The 15375-nt window shown below is 34.2% G+C and overlaps 1 protein-coding gene across 4 annotated transcripts in view; it reads right to left on the reverse strand.

The window, feature by feature from the left end:
* Positions 1-15375, reverse strand: part of Ero1b (endoplasmic reticulum oxidoreductase 1 beta) — a 47548-nt gene that overhangs the window by 5509 nt on the left and 26664 nt on the right. For 2 of the 4 annotated variants that reach the window (XM_071619846.1, XM_071619844.1), the window contains 9 exons: positions 14500-14573; positions 10136-10256; positions 9981-10027; positions 7386-7397; positions 4893-4919; positions 2244-2336; positions 1872-2118; positions 1086-1155; positions 828-914 (listed from right to left, as the gene is read on the reverse strand). In XM_071619846.1, coding sequence (XP_071475947.1) covers positions 828-914; positions 1086-1155; positions 1872-2118; positions 2244-2336; positions 4893-4919; positions 7386-7397; positions 9981-10027; positions 10136-10256; positions 14500-14573 — 778 coding nt within the window. The remainder of the gene's footprint in view (positions 1-827; positions 915-1085; positions 1156-1871; positions 2119-2243; positions 2337-4892; positions 4920-7385; positions 7398-9980; positions 10028-10135; positions 10257-14499; positions 14574-15375) is intronic. The other 2 variants (XM_071619847.1, XM_071619845.1) reach the window with 1 other exon arrangement.

Here is a 15375-nt window from a genome sequence, read left to right on the forward strand (position 1 = left end):
GGGCCTCAGGCATGCTAGGCAAGCACTCTACCATTGAACTCGGCTTCCAGTCCCAATGAAAGCTTTTTCTTTCTTTTCTTTAAAAAACAATCCAGGCAATTCAAACCTTAGAGATTATTAGTGATAAGTATACTCATTAATTTCTCAATTATCAGCACCAGAGGAAAAGATAATTTTATTTCAGTAACGGTCTCTTGATTTTTTGTAACTTATTATCCTCTTTTAAAGAAAATAAGATAAAACATCAAATAATCCGTTTTCATTGTTCAGGGTAACAGACCTACCTAGCAGAGCTTTCATATTTTGTCCTTAGGTGGTCTCTTGTGACTACTGAAACAAATTCTACGACCAAAATTGGATATTTAACTTTTATATAATTATATTTTACCTTTTATGTAAACATATATATATAACTCTCTATTCACAATCACCAATTTTAGAAATGAATCCAACATTGTATCAATAGATACAGATACAATAAAACTAAAATCATTAACACAGACTACAAAAAAAATCTTTATACATGTGCATGTAACACAGTTTAATGATATTTTTCATAAATAAAACAAAAACTGGGGTTGGGGTTGTGGCTCAGTGGCAGAGCACTTGCCTAGCATGTGTGAGGCACTGGGTTCAATCCTCAGCACTACATTAAAAAATAAATAAATAAAGTTATTTAAAAAGTAAAAAAATAAAAAAATAAACAAAACTGCACTTTGGATCTGCCTATTTCTAAACTCTAATGCAATGAACAATGAGGACATTCTAATAAAAATTTTGAACTCGGTGGAAAATTTTAATTTCAAAAGAAAAGACATCACACATACCTGTAATTTTCCCCATAATCTGCATTTGTCACATCCAACACAGTCCATAATACGGGAAATATTCTTGAAATGTAACCGGAATTCTTCCTATCATGCAGAAAATATTTTCAGTCTAACTAAGCTTTTAAAATCAAATTAACTACAAAATTAACTACAGAGAACTGGAGAACAAAAGGATCTAGATGAGCAAGATTAAAATACAACAGCAAACAGCTCCCCACCAGCTCCCCCATTCAATAATTTTTTTTTTTTTTTTACCTTTAATGACTTGGCCCCCTTTTTGTTGCCTGCAAACATGGATTTCTCATCGAAATGCATGGGAAATGACCTGATGGAACGACAATATTATAATTAATAAGTTACAGATGAAAAACTCAGGCACCTTAGAACTTTGGTAGACTTTTCTTCTCTGTAAATATTTAAAATTCATATTGTCTTATAACACAGGAAGGTGACAAAGAATTCACATATACTCTTTAATAAAGACAAAGCTTTAAAGATTAACATTTTAAAGAAATTACATGACAAAATATCTAAAAAATGAAAATCAATCTGTGAAAAATATACAACACTCTTTTAAAAAACGTAATAATTTAAGTACTTCTTGATCTAATTTTCCATGCTCATATTAACCAGTAAACTTAAGTTTTATAGACTAAGCATGACACCACCCAAGTTTAAATAACGGGACAAACATAAAATTGGTAGAAAGATCGTTAAATTTTGGTACTACATAAAATCCTAAGTCATATTTTAAAATATAGCCTGCTCTCGAATTGTAATACATTCCACTGCCATATATTTAAAAAAATAAAATCAATTAAAAAATAAATAAAACATAGCCTGCTCTCAAGTGTGGAACTTTCTGCAACAAAGCTTTATAGATGCTTGTAGTTAGCATTTTTAGAAATAATTTCAAATGCTACCATTCCATTGATCATTTATTTGCCTTCTCAGTTCTGATTCTCTTTTTCTGACTTTTAGTAGTCAGTTTTTATTGCCATTCAAGAACCACCTCATCTGAATAGAGTTCAGGATTCTTACTTGGTATCTTGAAATATACTCAGTAGAAGGCTTTTGGTGTCGGCATCATCTTCTACATTTCCAGTGTAAAGATCAACAATTGAACGCTCAAAATAGGGGGCCACCTTTGACAAAGCTCGAAGCTCAATCAAGTATAAAAAGTACAGATTTTTCAGCCTTCTTGGACCTTCTCCCTTTGTTTCCACAGGGTCAAAGCGGCGCTTAAATTCTTTGATATTATGTCCCCAGCTAGGTTTACCCCAGGTTTCTAAAGAGAGAGAAATACATTATGTTCTTTTACTAAAGAGGATGTTTCATTCTAAAGAATATGTACTTCCCCCAATAACCTTTATACTAATAGAAGGCAAAATCTCCACTTAAAAATCTAATTACCTTCCAAAAGATAATTCGCACATAGATGTAAATTGATACTGGCATGAAGTCCTGATATAAGTTTATAGAAGACTCTCTTCTCCAGACACAAACCTATTCAGAAAAATATTGAAAAAGAAATCATGCCCATTTAGATAAGAGATATTGAATCAATGAGATTCAGTACATGGACTTTAAAATTTTTTAATTGTTCTTTTTAGTTATAAATGACAGTAGAATGTATTTTGACATATTACAGATACAGGGAGTATAGCTTCCCATTCTTGTGGTTGTACATGCTGGTCATGTATTCATATATGAACATAGCAAAGTTATGTACGATTCATTCTACTATCTTTCCTATTCCCATCCCCCCCTTTCTTCCTCTTTGTCTAATGCAATGAACTTCTATTCTCCCCATCCCCTTACTGTGTGTATCACATATCAGAGAGAACATTTGGCCTTTAGTTGTTTGGGATTGGCTTATTTCATTTAACATGATAGTCTCCAGTTCCAGTCATTTACCAGCAAATGCCATAATTCCATTCTTATTTATGGCTAATATTCCATTGTGTATATATATTCCCCATTTTCTTTATTGAGGAGCACCTAGGTTGGTTCCATAGCTTAGCTATTACGAATTGAGCTGCTATAAACATTGATGTGGCTACATCACTGTAGTATGCTGATTTAAAGTCCCTTGGGTATAAGCCAAGGAGTGGGATAACAGGGTCAAATGGTGGTTCCATTTACATGGACTTATTTTAAAGATTCAAGGACATTAAAAATAGAGAATTAATACATAAACAATTAGATTTAGATTCTCTTACTGGAAGACAACATAGATTCTAGCTTTAGAATAAATTGACTTATGATGAAAACTTAATGCAGAGTAAGATAAAAGGCCCAGGCTCCTGCAGGTACACACTCTCAGGATGCAACTGGCAAGCTCCCAGAAGGCAACAGCACTGGCTTTCTATGACTAAGGCTAAGAATTTACTGAGCACACATCATGATGAAGTAATATTCTTTATAAAATTTTTTTTAAAATATATGAAAACGGAGAATAACAAGTTTTAAGAATCCAGTGGATGCAGAGCATCATTTCCCTTTTTCACTACCCAACAGGGTTTGTTGTTTTGTTTTGTTTTTAAATACTTCTCCATGGGGGAAATGAGCTTCAATATTGGAAAGTAAGGTATAGTCTCATTTTATAGACTGGGCAAATTTTCTCAGTGTACGAATATCTACGTGGGTTACTTTGCATCTTGTCAAGATCTTTCAGATCATTAATTTACTCTTTGTGCCCTACCACAGAGGAGGCAGCCTCAAATAGGAAAAAAATTCTTTTCAGATCTCATTCTCTAATTCAGAATTCTTGCTAGAATACTTGAATTGTCATGGATAGAAACCAAAAGGTACAAACGAAGTTTTACTATATAGCTTTCTCCTAAAAATAAGGACAGTTTTGAATGATATAATAAAAAGGGATACAAATTATGAATAGATTTAGTAAAACACACTATGAATAGATTTAACAAAACATGAAAATGAAAATTTTCATCAAATCTGTTATCAAGTAGCAAAATGATCAAAATGTTGTGCCTTAGTCTGGATGGGTTAAATAACTGAGAGGTGACAAGCAACTTGAAGGTTGAATCGGGAACTACTTTACCACGAGTGAACTCAGCAGGAACTGAACGAGAACTCAAATTAGCGGCCCCTGAGATAGCAGGAGCCGCTTCTCTGGACAGCAGAGGTATATATACTTAACTAATTACACACAGCTTAACTTAATTAACATAAACTAGATACAGCAGTCAACCAATAAGGAATCCTCATCATCTTAATGGCTCGCTGGCGTTGCTTCACAGACCACTCCTCCTGGCAAAGTGCCAGGCGCCATCTTGACTTGATTACAGCCCTCAACAATCTTGTTTTCACTTCACACCAACAGGTATGCTGTCTCTCCCTCTGGAGAGGGCCTGCTTCTCCCTTTAATGCATATTCCTCATTTCACCCCAAAAGCACCTCTTTTGAGACTGCCACCCCCTTCTCCCTTAAATATGTACTTACTTTCCTAAATAAACCTCTGTCTACACCTTTGGCCAGGGGTGGGCGGGGGAGAACATTTCAGTTTTCTATCAGTAACATTTTATATTTCATTATAGAATATAAAGGAATGCTAAAACATCTAATACACTGGGATCTATAATGCTTTACCTTAATTTTAATTAGAGAAATCTGGACTATATTAACATGGGCAAACATGTTTAGAACCTTATGGATTCAATATGTTTCCCCTCATTTTACACATAAAAAGTACTTCCTTCCAAGGTGAATGCCTCTATTTAAAAACAGATTTGCTTACTGGTTACTAGAAAAATAGTTTGGTTGAGCACTACATACAAAATGAATAAGACTAGGAAACAGTTATGGAAACCTAATGATAGTATCTGGACTGTGTATTCACACATTGGCTTTTGGCTGACCAATATCCTCAAACTTTTCATATAATTTTATCCCCAAAAATAACAACCTAAAAATATGTGCTAATTTCTTTTAAACACTGTCAAAATTTGTTGTCTAGGTAATAAAACTTACAAAAACATACTAAATATTTCTTTGTACAAAAAGCCAATAAATTTAAAAAACAGACATTAAGTTTACCTTCTAGCCATGTATAGAATGATTCTCCTAGAGAGAGAGAGAGAGAGAGAGAGAGAGAAAATCAGGTTAAAATATTTTAAATGTTCATTTATAAATTAAAATGAATTAGGTCTATAAAATACTTATTATGAGAGATTAACAGTTATCTCTAAAAATGTCTGATTTGGGTGAAATGGAAAACAGGCATCTGATTCTATAAAATAAAGCCCCCAAATAATTTAAGTAACTCTGGAGAATGTTTTTTAAAAAATATTTTTAGTTGTAAATAGATACCTTTATTTTGTTTATTTTTATGTGGTGCTGAGAATTGAACCAGGGCCGCATGTGTGCTAGCCAAGCGCTCTATTATAGACACTGTGCTACAACCCCAGTCCTTGGAGAATGTTCATATAAATGATATTTTGATCATTAAAAATGTTTATAAAAAACATTTCGGGCTGGAGATGTGGCTCAAGCGGTAGCATGCTCGCCTGGCATGCGTGTGGCCTGGGTTCGATCCTCAGCACCACATACAAATAAAGAAGTTGTGTCCACCCAAAACTAAAAAATAAATAATAAAAATTCTCTCTCTCTTTCTTTAAAAAATAAAAATAAAAAAAATAAAAAACACTTCAGTCTCAATATTAAGTAAAACTTAATTCTTTGAAGGTTTGAATATCCAAAAGCATGAGGATAAGTTTGCTTTTAATGAAAAAAAATCACAGTACTTTTTATAAATTCCAGAAAAAATAGTGAATACAAAAATCAAATTATTAATTACTTCACTTACCTTCTGCCAATAAAGCTAGATATACTTCCTCAATTATCTAGTTTCAAGGGATAATTTTTAAAACCTTTAATTTTCAATATAATTCTTCAGAAAAGCAAATGAACAGACTAGAAAGGAGCTTAACTAATTTGTATATTAATGTCATAATATCTATTTCTGGGGTTCAGAAGAATAGCAAAGCATACAAAAATTCAGATAGTAGGAGTAAGTTCAAGAAATCTACTGTACAACAGGATGACTACAGTTAATATCAATGTATCATTCTTGAAAACTGCTGCAAAAAGATTTTAAGTGTTGCCACTCAAAAATAAGTTAGGGGCTGGGGATATAGCTCAACTGGTAGAGTGCTTGCCTCTCATGCACAAGGCGCTGGAATCAATTCCCAGCAACACACACACACACACACACACACACACAAAGGTAAGGAAATACATATAATAATTAGCTTGTTTTAGCCATTCTACAATGAATATACTTCAAAACATCATGCTGGACATATAAATATATATATTTTTTGTCAACTAAAAAAGAATTATTCCTGGACCAATATTGTTCTTAGAAGGAAAAAAAAAGATGTCAAGGATAAAATTTTTATTATACTTCCTAAATTCCTATGTATTTATTTTTAATTTAGAAAAGAGTGACAGAGTCTAGGAGATTAATTCCATGATGGGACTTCCTTTGCCTCCTAAGTTTTAATACTTTACAAACTACACAAACATCTCTCTAGAAAGTCATTCATTCAACTTAAACTTACCAAGGATCATTATTATCTCAACTGTTTATTCAAAAAATCTCAACTGTACCTGATAAATCTCAGTCTTCAATAGTTTGACCTCTATCCAGCACTTTAAAGGACCAATAACATAGTCTTTCCCACTGCTAACAGGGTGGTCTTATTGTTTCCCAACAGGCTTTTTGACTTTTCCTTGCTCATCTTGTAGGCTCATGCTATTTCCTCCAAGTTTGTATTGTCCAAATCTGGTCCAAATCTGTTCCTTAACTTAAAATTCTTCTCAAAAGCCACCACCTCCAGTTAGCTTTCCTATATCCCTCCAGCAGCATATGACTTGCTTTACCTGAGGAGCTGCACCACTTCCAGTTTATAGCAGTAACCACACACTTCTCCCCTTAGCTTCATTATAAAGCAGAGTGCTTATCATTCTTCCTATGCATGTCAGTTCCTGAGGGAAGGCCCAGTGTTCTGCCCATCTCCTATCCTACCCAGTGCATTGATTTTGATCACAGATAAGAAAACCTTCAACTGAAGTCACTACCTCAGCTGTTTGGGGTATCTTATGATGGATGTTCATTCAGTCACCTGAAGTAAGCAACTGTTCATTAAGTATTACACTGAGAACTGATGTTAAAAAGTCAGGAAGAAAATAAAGAGGTAACATTATAGGTAAAACTATGTTAACTGTACTACATTTCCTCAGAATATATTCAAATAGATTTTAATAACCAGAAAGTAGGAAACTTAGAATGTGAAGCCGATTCCTATATTATACGCTTAGATAAATGGTCTTTATATATATTTTTAACACAGAATAACTATTTTTTAAAATCTTGTTTTCTGTCAGTCACTGGTAGCTATTTTCTGAAGGAAAAAAAAAGAAGGATCAACATTTTCTCTTGAATCAAAAGAGGAAAAAATCCAATTTTGATAATTGAAAACATTTCTTCTACACTTGGAGTCAACATAAAACAGAGTTTCAACTCACCATCATCTTCACCTAAAAGAGAAAATTTAAAAATTTAGAAAATGCCTTCATTTTCAGGTTCTATTTAGTTCAGGTTCCAAAATGAATCCTTTTAAAATATTGGATTAAAATTTATTGTTAAAGTATTCCTTATATCAAAAACCTTGGTCAGTGTTTAGTCATCCTGAAACATGGCATAATAAGAATATATAGGCTAAAGATTTCCATGTTTTATGCAAAAAATAAGACATCACAAAGTGACCAAAACAACCATAAAGAACACTAATTTTAGTAATTAGCAAGGGTATACAGTAGTTTCTCTCCCATTACTGCTCTCTAACACAGCCCTTCTTGTGAATGTCAGGGAAGGCCTGCCCCTGGGCCACAAGAGGTAGGAAAAGGCCAGGAGGCTGGGCTCTCGGCTCCACAGATCACTTCTGCCAGCTTCACTTGAGGATCTCTGATGGACCACTTTGTGTTTTGGAGGGAAATAAATGTTCTGGTGCTCAAAAACTTTTAGAAAAATAGCTGTAGAAGCCTAGCTATTACAACTCAGGAATCATGCAGAGAAACAGAGCTGAGAAGGCTGAAGAGCTCTCCACTAGCATTTCAATGGTGACAGCTTGCAAGCAGATCAGCAAGAGCTGTGGAACTACTTCAGGAAAGCTGTGACAGCTGGAGCCCAGCCTCTCCTCTGGCCTAGCTTTCTTTTTCTTCTTTCATACTTTTTTCCTTCCTTTCTCCTCTTCTTTCACTATCACAACGATTTCGTTCCTCTCTTCTTTTCTAGCAGTTTCATGTCTGATTTATCATAACATGGAAATGAGTTTCTTAGTACTTGGTGTTTTTTTTTTTAATATTTATTTTTTAGGTGCAGATGGATACAACACAATACCTTTATTTTTATGTGGTGCTGAGGATCAAACCCGGGTCCCGCCCGTACTAGGGGAATGCTCTACCGCTGAGCCACAATCCCAGCCCCAGTACTTGGTGGTTTTAAGTGAATGATTGTATTTTCTGCTTTAAATGTAGAAAAGGTAACCATGGAAAAGGTTGGAAGAATTCCTTCCAAACTCTACTGTGGAACAGAAAGCAAGGGAGGAGGCTTTCCATTTCACTTTATATAACTTCTGTTGCTTCAATTTTTATAAAATTTTGTATAATTAATGGGGCTGGGGCTCAGCGGTAGAGTGCTCACCTAGCACAGGCAAGGCCCTGGGTTCGATCCTCAGCACCACATAAAAATAAATAAGTGAAATAAAGATGATATTGTGTCCAACTAAAAAATAAATATAAGAAAAATTGGGGGCTGGGGATGTGGCTCAAGCGGTAGCGCACTCGCCTGGCATGCATGGGGCGCTGGGTTCGATCCTCAACACCACATAAAAATTAAAAAATAAAGATATTATGTCCACCTAAAACTAAAAAATATAAATATTAAAAAAATTGTATAATTAAAAACATTTAGGTTGAAAGAGAAAAGTTCTAAGGTAAAAGCAGTAAAAGGGTAAGAAGGCATGCCAGCCTTTTTCAAGGTCCAATTCCCTTCTCCAGGCAGTTCAGAATGAATTTGGAGAACATTTCCCTCATTTTGACAGTAAGCATCTATAAGCAGCCTATGCATTCAATCTTTCCAAGTCTATCTGGCCCTGAGAAAGGCCAAAGATTCAAATCTAGACCAGGAAATTCAATTTCTTAACCCTGGTCTAAAGAAAACATTGGCAGGTCAATAAGAGGGTTGTTCCCAGGGTTTGGTTTTTCACTGAGGACAAAATGAGCACATGCCAGCTGACTTCAGCAATGCTGTCAGTCAGAGTATCACTCCAGCCACACATCACCTAAAGCTTTTCTAACAGTCACATTTTTCAAAGTAAAAAGTGCACATGGCATTGCACTGATGTTACCTACTAAAACAAACTACCAAGACAACTCTGTTTAGCTGCAAAAGTACCTTACACTCTTACATTTGAATGAATTAAAAGTAAATAAAATTTACAACTTAGTTTCACACTGGCCACATTTTAAGTGGTCCACGTAGCAACAGGCCCCTACAGGACAATGGGGTGTAAAGCTCTGCTGAGTGCAGTCGGAGTGCCTCAATTCTTTCTCTTCCTGTTCAAAATGTGCTGGGGGGTGAGCACTCCAGGCAGTGCATGGGAGCTTATCCAGACCCTGTGCCCCACCAATGCCTACAGCAGCAGACCTATTGTTCACTAACCAGGCTGCAAGGGAATCTGCACACACACAGGTTTCAGAAGCACTGTGATGAGCCACTGGTTTTGAAACTGAGCTGCACACTGGAACCATCTGCTGAATTTAAAAAACATGGATGCCTAGGTCCTTCACTGCTACAGGGCACTCAAATTTTTAAAAGTTTCCCAGGAAAGCTCTGGTGTATGTGGATTATTCACATATTCTAATTTATTCTATGTAAAGTTCCTATTTTAGGGCTGGCACATAGCAGGCACTCAAAAAATGATAATTATAGAAGATGTATAGGAATCTTAAGACTTACCTACAAAATAATCTCATATTTTGTAAATCATTCAAATTAAAAAATATAAAATATAAAAATATAAACAATTTTTAAAAGCATGAAAATGTATAAAAACCCACCTCGACTTGGGGCCAGAGGATTTAAAGGACGATAAACAGACCTAGGCCTAAAAAAGAACACAAAACCCAAAACGTAAAATGGTTTGACTTTTATACATAATCTTTTCAGAACAGAAATAAATATCTCCTCTTCCCCCCCTCCTCCTCCCTGTTACTTGAAACAGTTCTCTTCATAGATGCTGTTCCACACTCTCCACGCAGAGGACCCCTTATAGCCGGTGTAACGCTCTGGGTTCAGCAACAGATCTACATACTGAGCAGCAGGAGATCTCTCATCTGAACAAGAAATGATTCATAAAAGTCATCCATGTCTCACCATTTGCCTAGAATTTGGCATTATAAAGCAAACAGAGCTACCCAAAAGCTTGGAAAATGCCGTTTTTCAAGTCACTGCCAACTTACATGGTAGAGTGGTTCACACACTTGTGACTACTTGACCCAGCATTTGTTAAAACTTGGACAAATTATCTGAAGCAAAAAAGCAACTTTTCCCTTTCCTTTGGATACTCAGTGCTCTTAAGAAAATTAACATCCCTCACCTTATTAGTTTTAGCCACCTAGGAATGAAAAGATCTAACAGAACCATTGTTTTATATGATTTCTTCTCTAAGTATATACCCAACTACCATGGACTTAGAAACTGATTTTAAGACATTTTATATTTAAAATACAGATTTCCTTGAGTGCAATGGCACATGCCTATAATCCTAGCTATTTGGGAGGCTGAGGCAGAAGGACCACAAATTCAAGGCCAACCTTGGCAATTTGGTGAAACCCTGTCTCAAAAACAGAAAATTAATAAAGGCTGGGAATTGAACTCAATGGCAGAGCATTCCTGGTTTCAACTCTTAATGCCATTAAAAAAAAAAAAAAGGTCGCTGCTACTCTCTCTCTCTCTCTTCATGGGTCTTAAAAAGCAATTGGCTCAATAACTTTGTGATTCAAATCCAAGCATTCATAGAGAAATGTTCTAGTTTTTAAAAATCTTACATTTTACTAGTGTTAACATATTGTGGTTTTTTTTTTTTTACTCTCAAACTAGTTCATGGTAGGAGCAATTTTCAAAAATTTGTTGAACATGTAAAATTGACTATTTTCCACAATGAAACCCAAATAAGGATTTCCTAAATCTCTACTATTTGGACATTTTAACAGAGATAAAAAGAAAAACATTCTTAATTACTAAGGCTCACATTCCCAGTCAAAAAAGAAAACATACAATTTCATACCTAAAAAAAACTTCTGACGATAAAATTATTGTATCTATGCTCCACAAGTCTCACATACATTGGCATAAATGTATTTCTCACTACCTTTTGATGGCATGAGATTAAATAAACAGTACACAGACATATGGCTTACAATGGGGGCCAAATGTGATCACTACTGTTCTTCTTCCTTTCCTTATCTAACAGTGTACTTTCCTGTCAGTAAGCAAAACTCATTGGACATTTGATGACCACGGTTGGGAATAAAGGGAAACTGGTACCTTGATCCGTGTCTTCTAAGAATTATCAGTTATTTTATGATACAGAAAAAATACAAAGGTAACTGCAAATTGCCATTATTAGATGCTAGTGTCTATCACAGAAAATGGAAACATACTTTAAAAATATAAGATATTGGCTCTATTTCTAGCTCTAGAATTATAGATATTCGATTATATAAATAAAAGCACAGGAAACAGTTAACTTACATTGGTACAAAAAGTGGCCTACAGAGGACCTCTGCCCCCAGTACTATGTCCTCCCTCAAGAAAATTTTCTCTTCTTCCTCCCTCTACAAAGCTGTTCTTTGTATATGTCATTACCTAGGGATTCAATGACTTTCACTGAATCAAGATTTCTAATTATGGGAATTCATCAAATTGAACTATTGTCTTTTTCCTCCTCCTTAAGAATACCATTTTTCTCAAGTGAATTTGCCTTTCACTGCCCTAATTTAATAGTAATGCTTTTAAGGTCATGCCACATTTTCTAGTGTATCAGATATTCAGCCCTGTCCTGTCACCCACCAATCTCTTAAAACATTATATTAACATAGAATAATCAATTTAGGATTCAGGTTTTTGCTTATATTTAAAATATTATGTTATGAACTCAGGATTAAGCCTACAGCCCTCCATCATCAACCCTATCCCAGACTGCTACTAACTATTAAAACAAGGTCTACACAGTAGAGGAGAATCTAAGTTTATAAAGCTGTCAAGTCATTTAGATCTTCAGATTTTAAAACTACTGTTCTAAACAGTACTTTAAATGTATTAATAAACATGTTTTCAGGGGAAAAAAGGAAAATTAAAACCTATCATGCCATTTAGGTGATTTATGAACCAATTACTTCATTCAACAAATATTTATTAAGCACCTAAGGCACTGTTCTAGGCACTAATACAGTAGAGAGCCAGCAAGAGAAAGCCCTTTGCCCTTGAGCAGCTCACAATCTAACTGAAGAGGACCATGAACGCACAGCCTAAATAAAAGGCCACATATCATCAGGAGGTTGTCAGTGGGGGTGGGGGGTGGATGGAAACCAGAAGTGCAGAGAGTCTGAGAGTGATCCTGGTTACTATTCTGTATAGACATGAGAGAAGCCTTCTTTGACATTTGAGCAGAAACCTGAACCAGAGAGGAGTCAAGCCATGAATAAAGACAATAGCAAAAAATAAGAGTAGGATAGGAAGGGCAGCTTACCTTACTATTAAACTGCCAAATTATTTAAAAACTATTTGATCTTTAGAGATCATCTTCCATTCAGAGACAATACCAACAACAAAACAGCAAGAAACAGAAACATGGATATTTTCCCTAATAAACTGGGGTTAATTTTCTTCAAGTTTAATTTTGATCTACTGAATTCTGATAACAGGAATAATTAAACAATGATTCTAAAATCTTCACTGACTGTAATAAAAAATTATCTATAAATCACTGGGAAACAGATGAACATTACTATGCAAAAAAGAGTAGCAGCAACCCAGTTAGTAAGGGGAGCATGGTTTTATTTGCATAAGAATTACATAAAATATAAAAATTCCTATTTTAAATATGTAATCCTAAAAATCTTAAAGAGTGATTTTATTTTATTTAAATTCTTATAGGATACCTCTTTCATTTCAGCAATTTAAGAAACTAATGTTTAAAAAAATAGTTAACATGTATTTAATAATGGGAAATATAACACATCAACTTATTTATACAAATAATGCTTGCAACTAAATAGTATTTTTATAAAATACCCAATTTACTATAATATATATATTCACAGAAATGACTAATCAGAAAACCTATTAAATAACCATGATTGAATTATTTTATTTTAATCAAACAGGTAAAATGATAAACTGGAAAGAAATAACCATAGTGTTAAACACTAAACTCAATTAGAACAAAAGACTAAATAAGCATAAGCAGTGATAAGAGTTCTTAATATAGATATAATGTCTTGCTGACAAAACCTGCCAATTCTAAGTATCATAATGGAGACTATTTCCTTAATTGCATGCATATATATATATACACACACACACACACACACACACACACACACACATACAAATGAGCAAAGAAATCTCGCAAATATTTTTAATTTCTTTGCTGAAATTTAAAAACCATGATAACATTCCATCTTCCATTGTTCTTCTCAATTCACCATCCTATAGTAGAAGCCCACTATAATATACTTCACAGATTAATAGCACAATTAATAGAATAGCACAATTCTACCTGTGAACCCTTTTTAAACATTTATAAATTGGTATGATTACTTTAGATCCTTGAAGAATTCAAAAAACTTCTATCCATTTCCAACTGTGCATGCTTAAACCCAATTCTTCCCTGCCACCAAAAATTTAACAATACGAAAATAAAAGGTGAGAAGAGGCCAAATGAATGATTTCAGACTATACTGCAGCTCTATGGAAACATCCTATAAATCAAAAGTTTTGAGTCACAGCAATTACCTTCTGTTAAGGAAGTGGTAGTTGCTCTGCCGAATAGTATTCTGTGTATTTTTTCTTTGAAAGAGACACTGCTGCTGTGGAGAAGTCCAATTATCATCCTCCCAATATCGGAGGGCATCTTTATATGAGTTTGTTGAAACTTCCAGCAAATTCCAGTGTAAACATTTTATAATATGTTCACATATTATAACCAAGTGTCTTCAAATGAATTTGCATAAGACATGGTATGTTGTAGTGGAGAGAACACAGGTTTTGAATTCAGGACTGAATTCTGCCTCAGCCTCTTGCTAGTGTGATTTGGAGCAAGTTGTTTTAGTCTTTCTGACACTCAGTTTTCTCAGATATAAAATTATATATACCCATTAAGCTAGCTGTAAAGACAAAAGTATTTAAGGCGCTTAACACCAGGAACACAGGTTCTCCATATATGCTGTTATAAATAAGACCTACATAGCAAAATCCAGTGTTAAGCTGTAATTCAAATTATATTTTTATTTAAATGTCTTATGAAAAAGGTTAAAGTTAAGATAATCTAATTACAACAGTTTTTTTTATTACCATCAAGTTCACAAAAGTGATCCTGTGAATCATCATATCTTGCCCAGTCAATGAAAGCTTCTTTGCTTTGATTACTACAGGAAAGAGGAATAAAAAGAAAAATCTTTCAACTTGGAGTTAAAAATTCTAACAATGTATTCAAGTATAATTAAAATAATAGTCTAAGGTCATTTTTTATTAGATGAATCACAAATTCCATTATTAGTGGTTACATGAATAATGAAAACAAGTCATATGAAAAACACAGATATAGTAATTTCCACAAGTGATTTATATTTCTTAACTATATTAAAATGATTATTATCCCAGGCTCCAAAACAATTTTGAGGCAGGCACTGTACTGCATGTCTGTAATTGCAGCTACTCAGGAGGCAGAGGCAGGAGGATCCAGGTTCAAGTCCATCCTGGACAACTTAGTAAGAACCTGTCTTAAAATTTTAAAAAGGGCTGGGGATGTAGCTCAGTGGTAGAGTATCCCTGGGTTCAATCCCCAGTACCATTAAAATATTAATAAATTTTTAAAAAATACTTTAAAAAAATTTTTTTTAAATATTTTATTTTATTTTTTTAGTTTTCAGCGGACACAACCTCTTTGTTCGTATATGGTGCTAAGGATTGAACCCGGGCCGCATGCATGCCAGGCGAGCGTGGATCGCTTGAGCCACATCCCCAGCCCAATAATTTTGACTAAAAATTAATTTATAAATACATAAACTTACAAACATAAAAATCAGGCTTGCTATTTCAAATGACTTAGAAATTATAGTAATGTTTGTTTTTCCTTAAGTAGGAACTAAATAAACTTTCAGAATTTTAAAAATTGAAATTGCTTTTATATTGATAGAATCCAAAATACCAAGAACTGCATTTCTACTA

The sequence above is a fragment of the Marmota flaviventris genome, chromosome 12, assembly GCF_047511675.1.
Source record: "Marmota flaviventris isolate mMarFla1 chromosome 12, mMarFla1.hap1, whole genome shotgun sequence".
Lineage (NCBI taxonomy): Eukaryota > Metazoa > Chordata > Mammalia > Rodentia > Sciuridae > Marmota > Marmota flaviventris.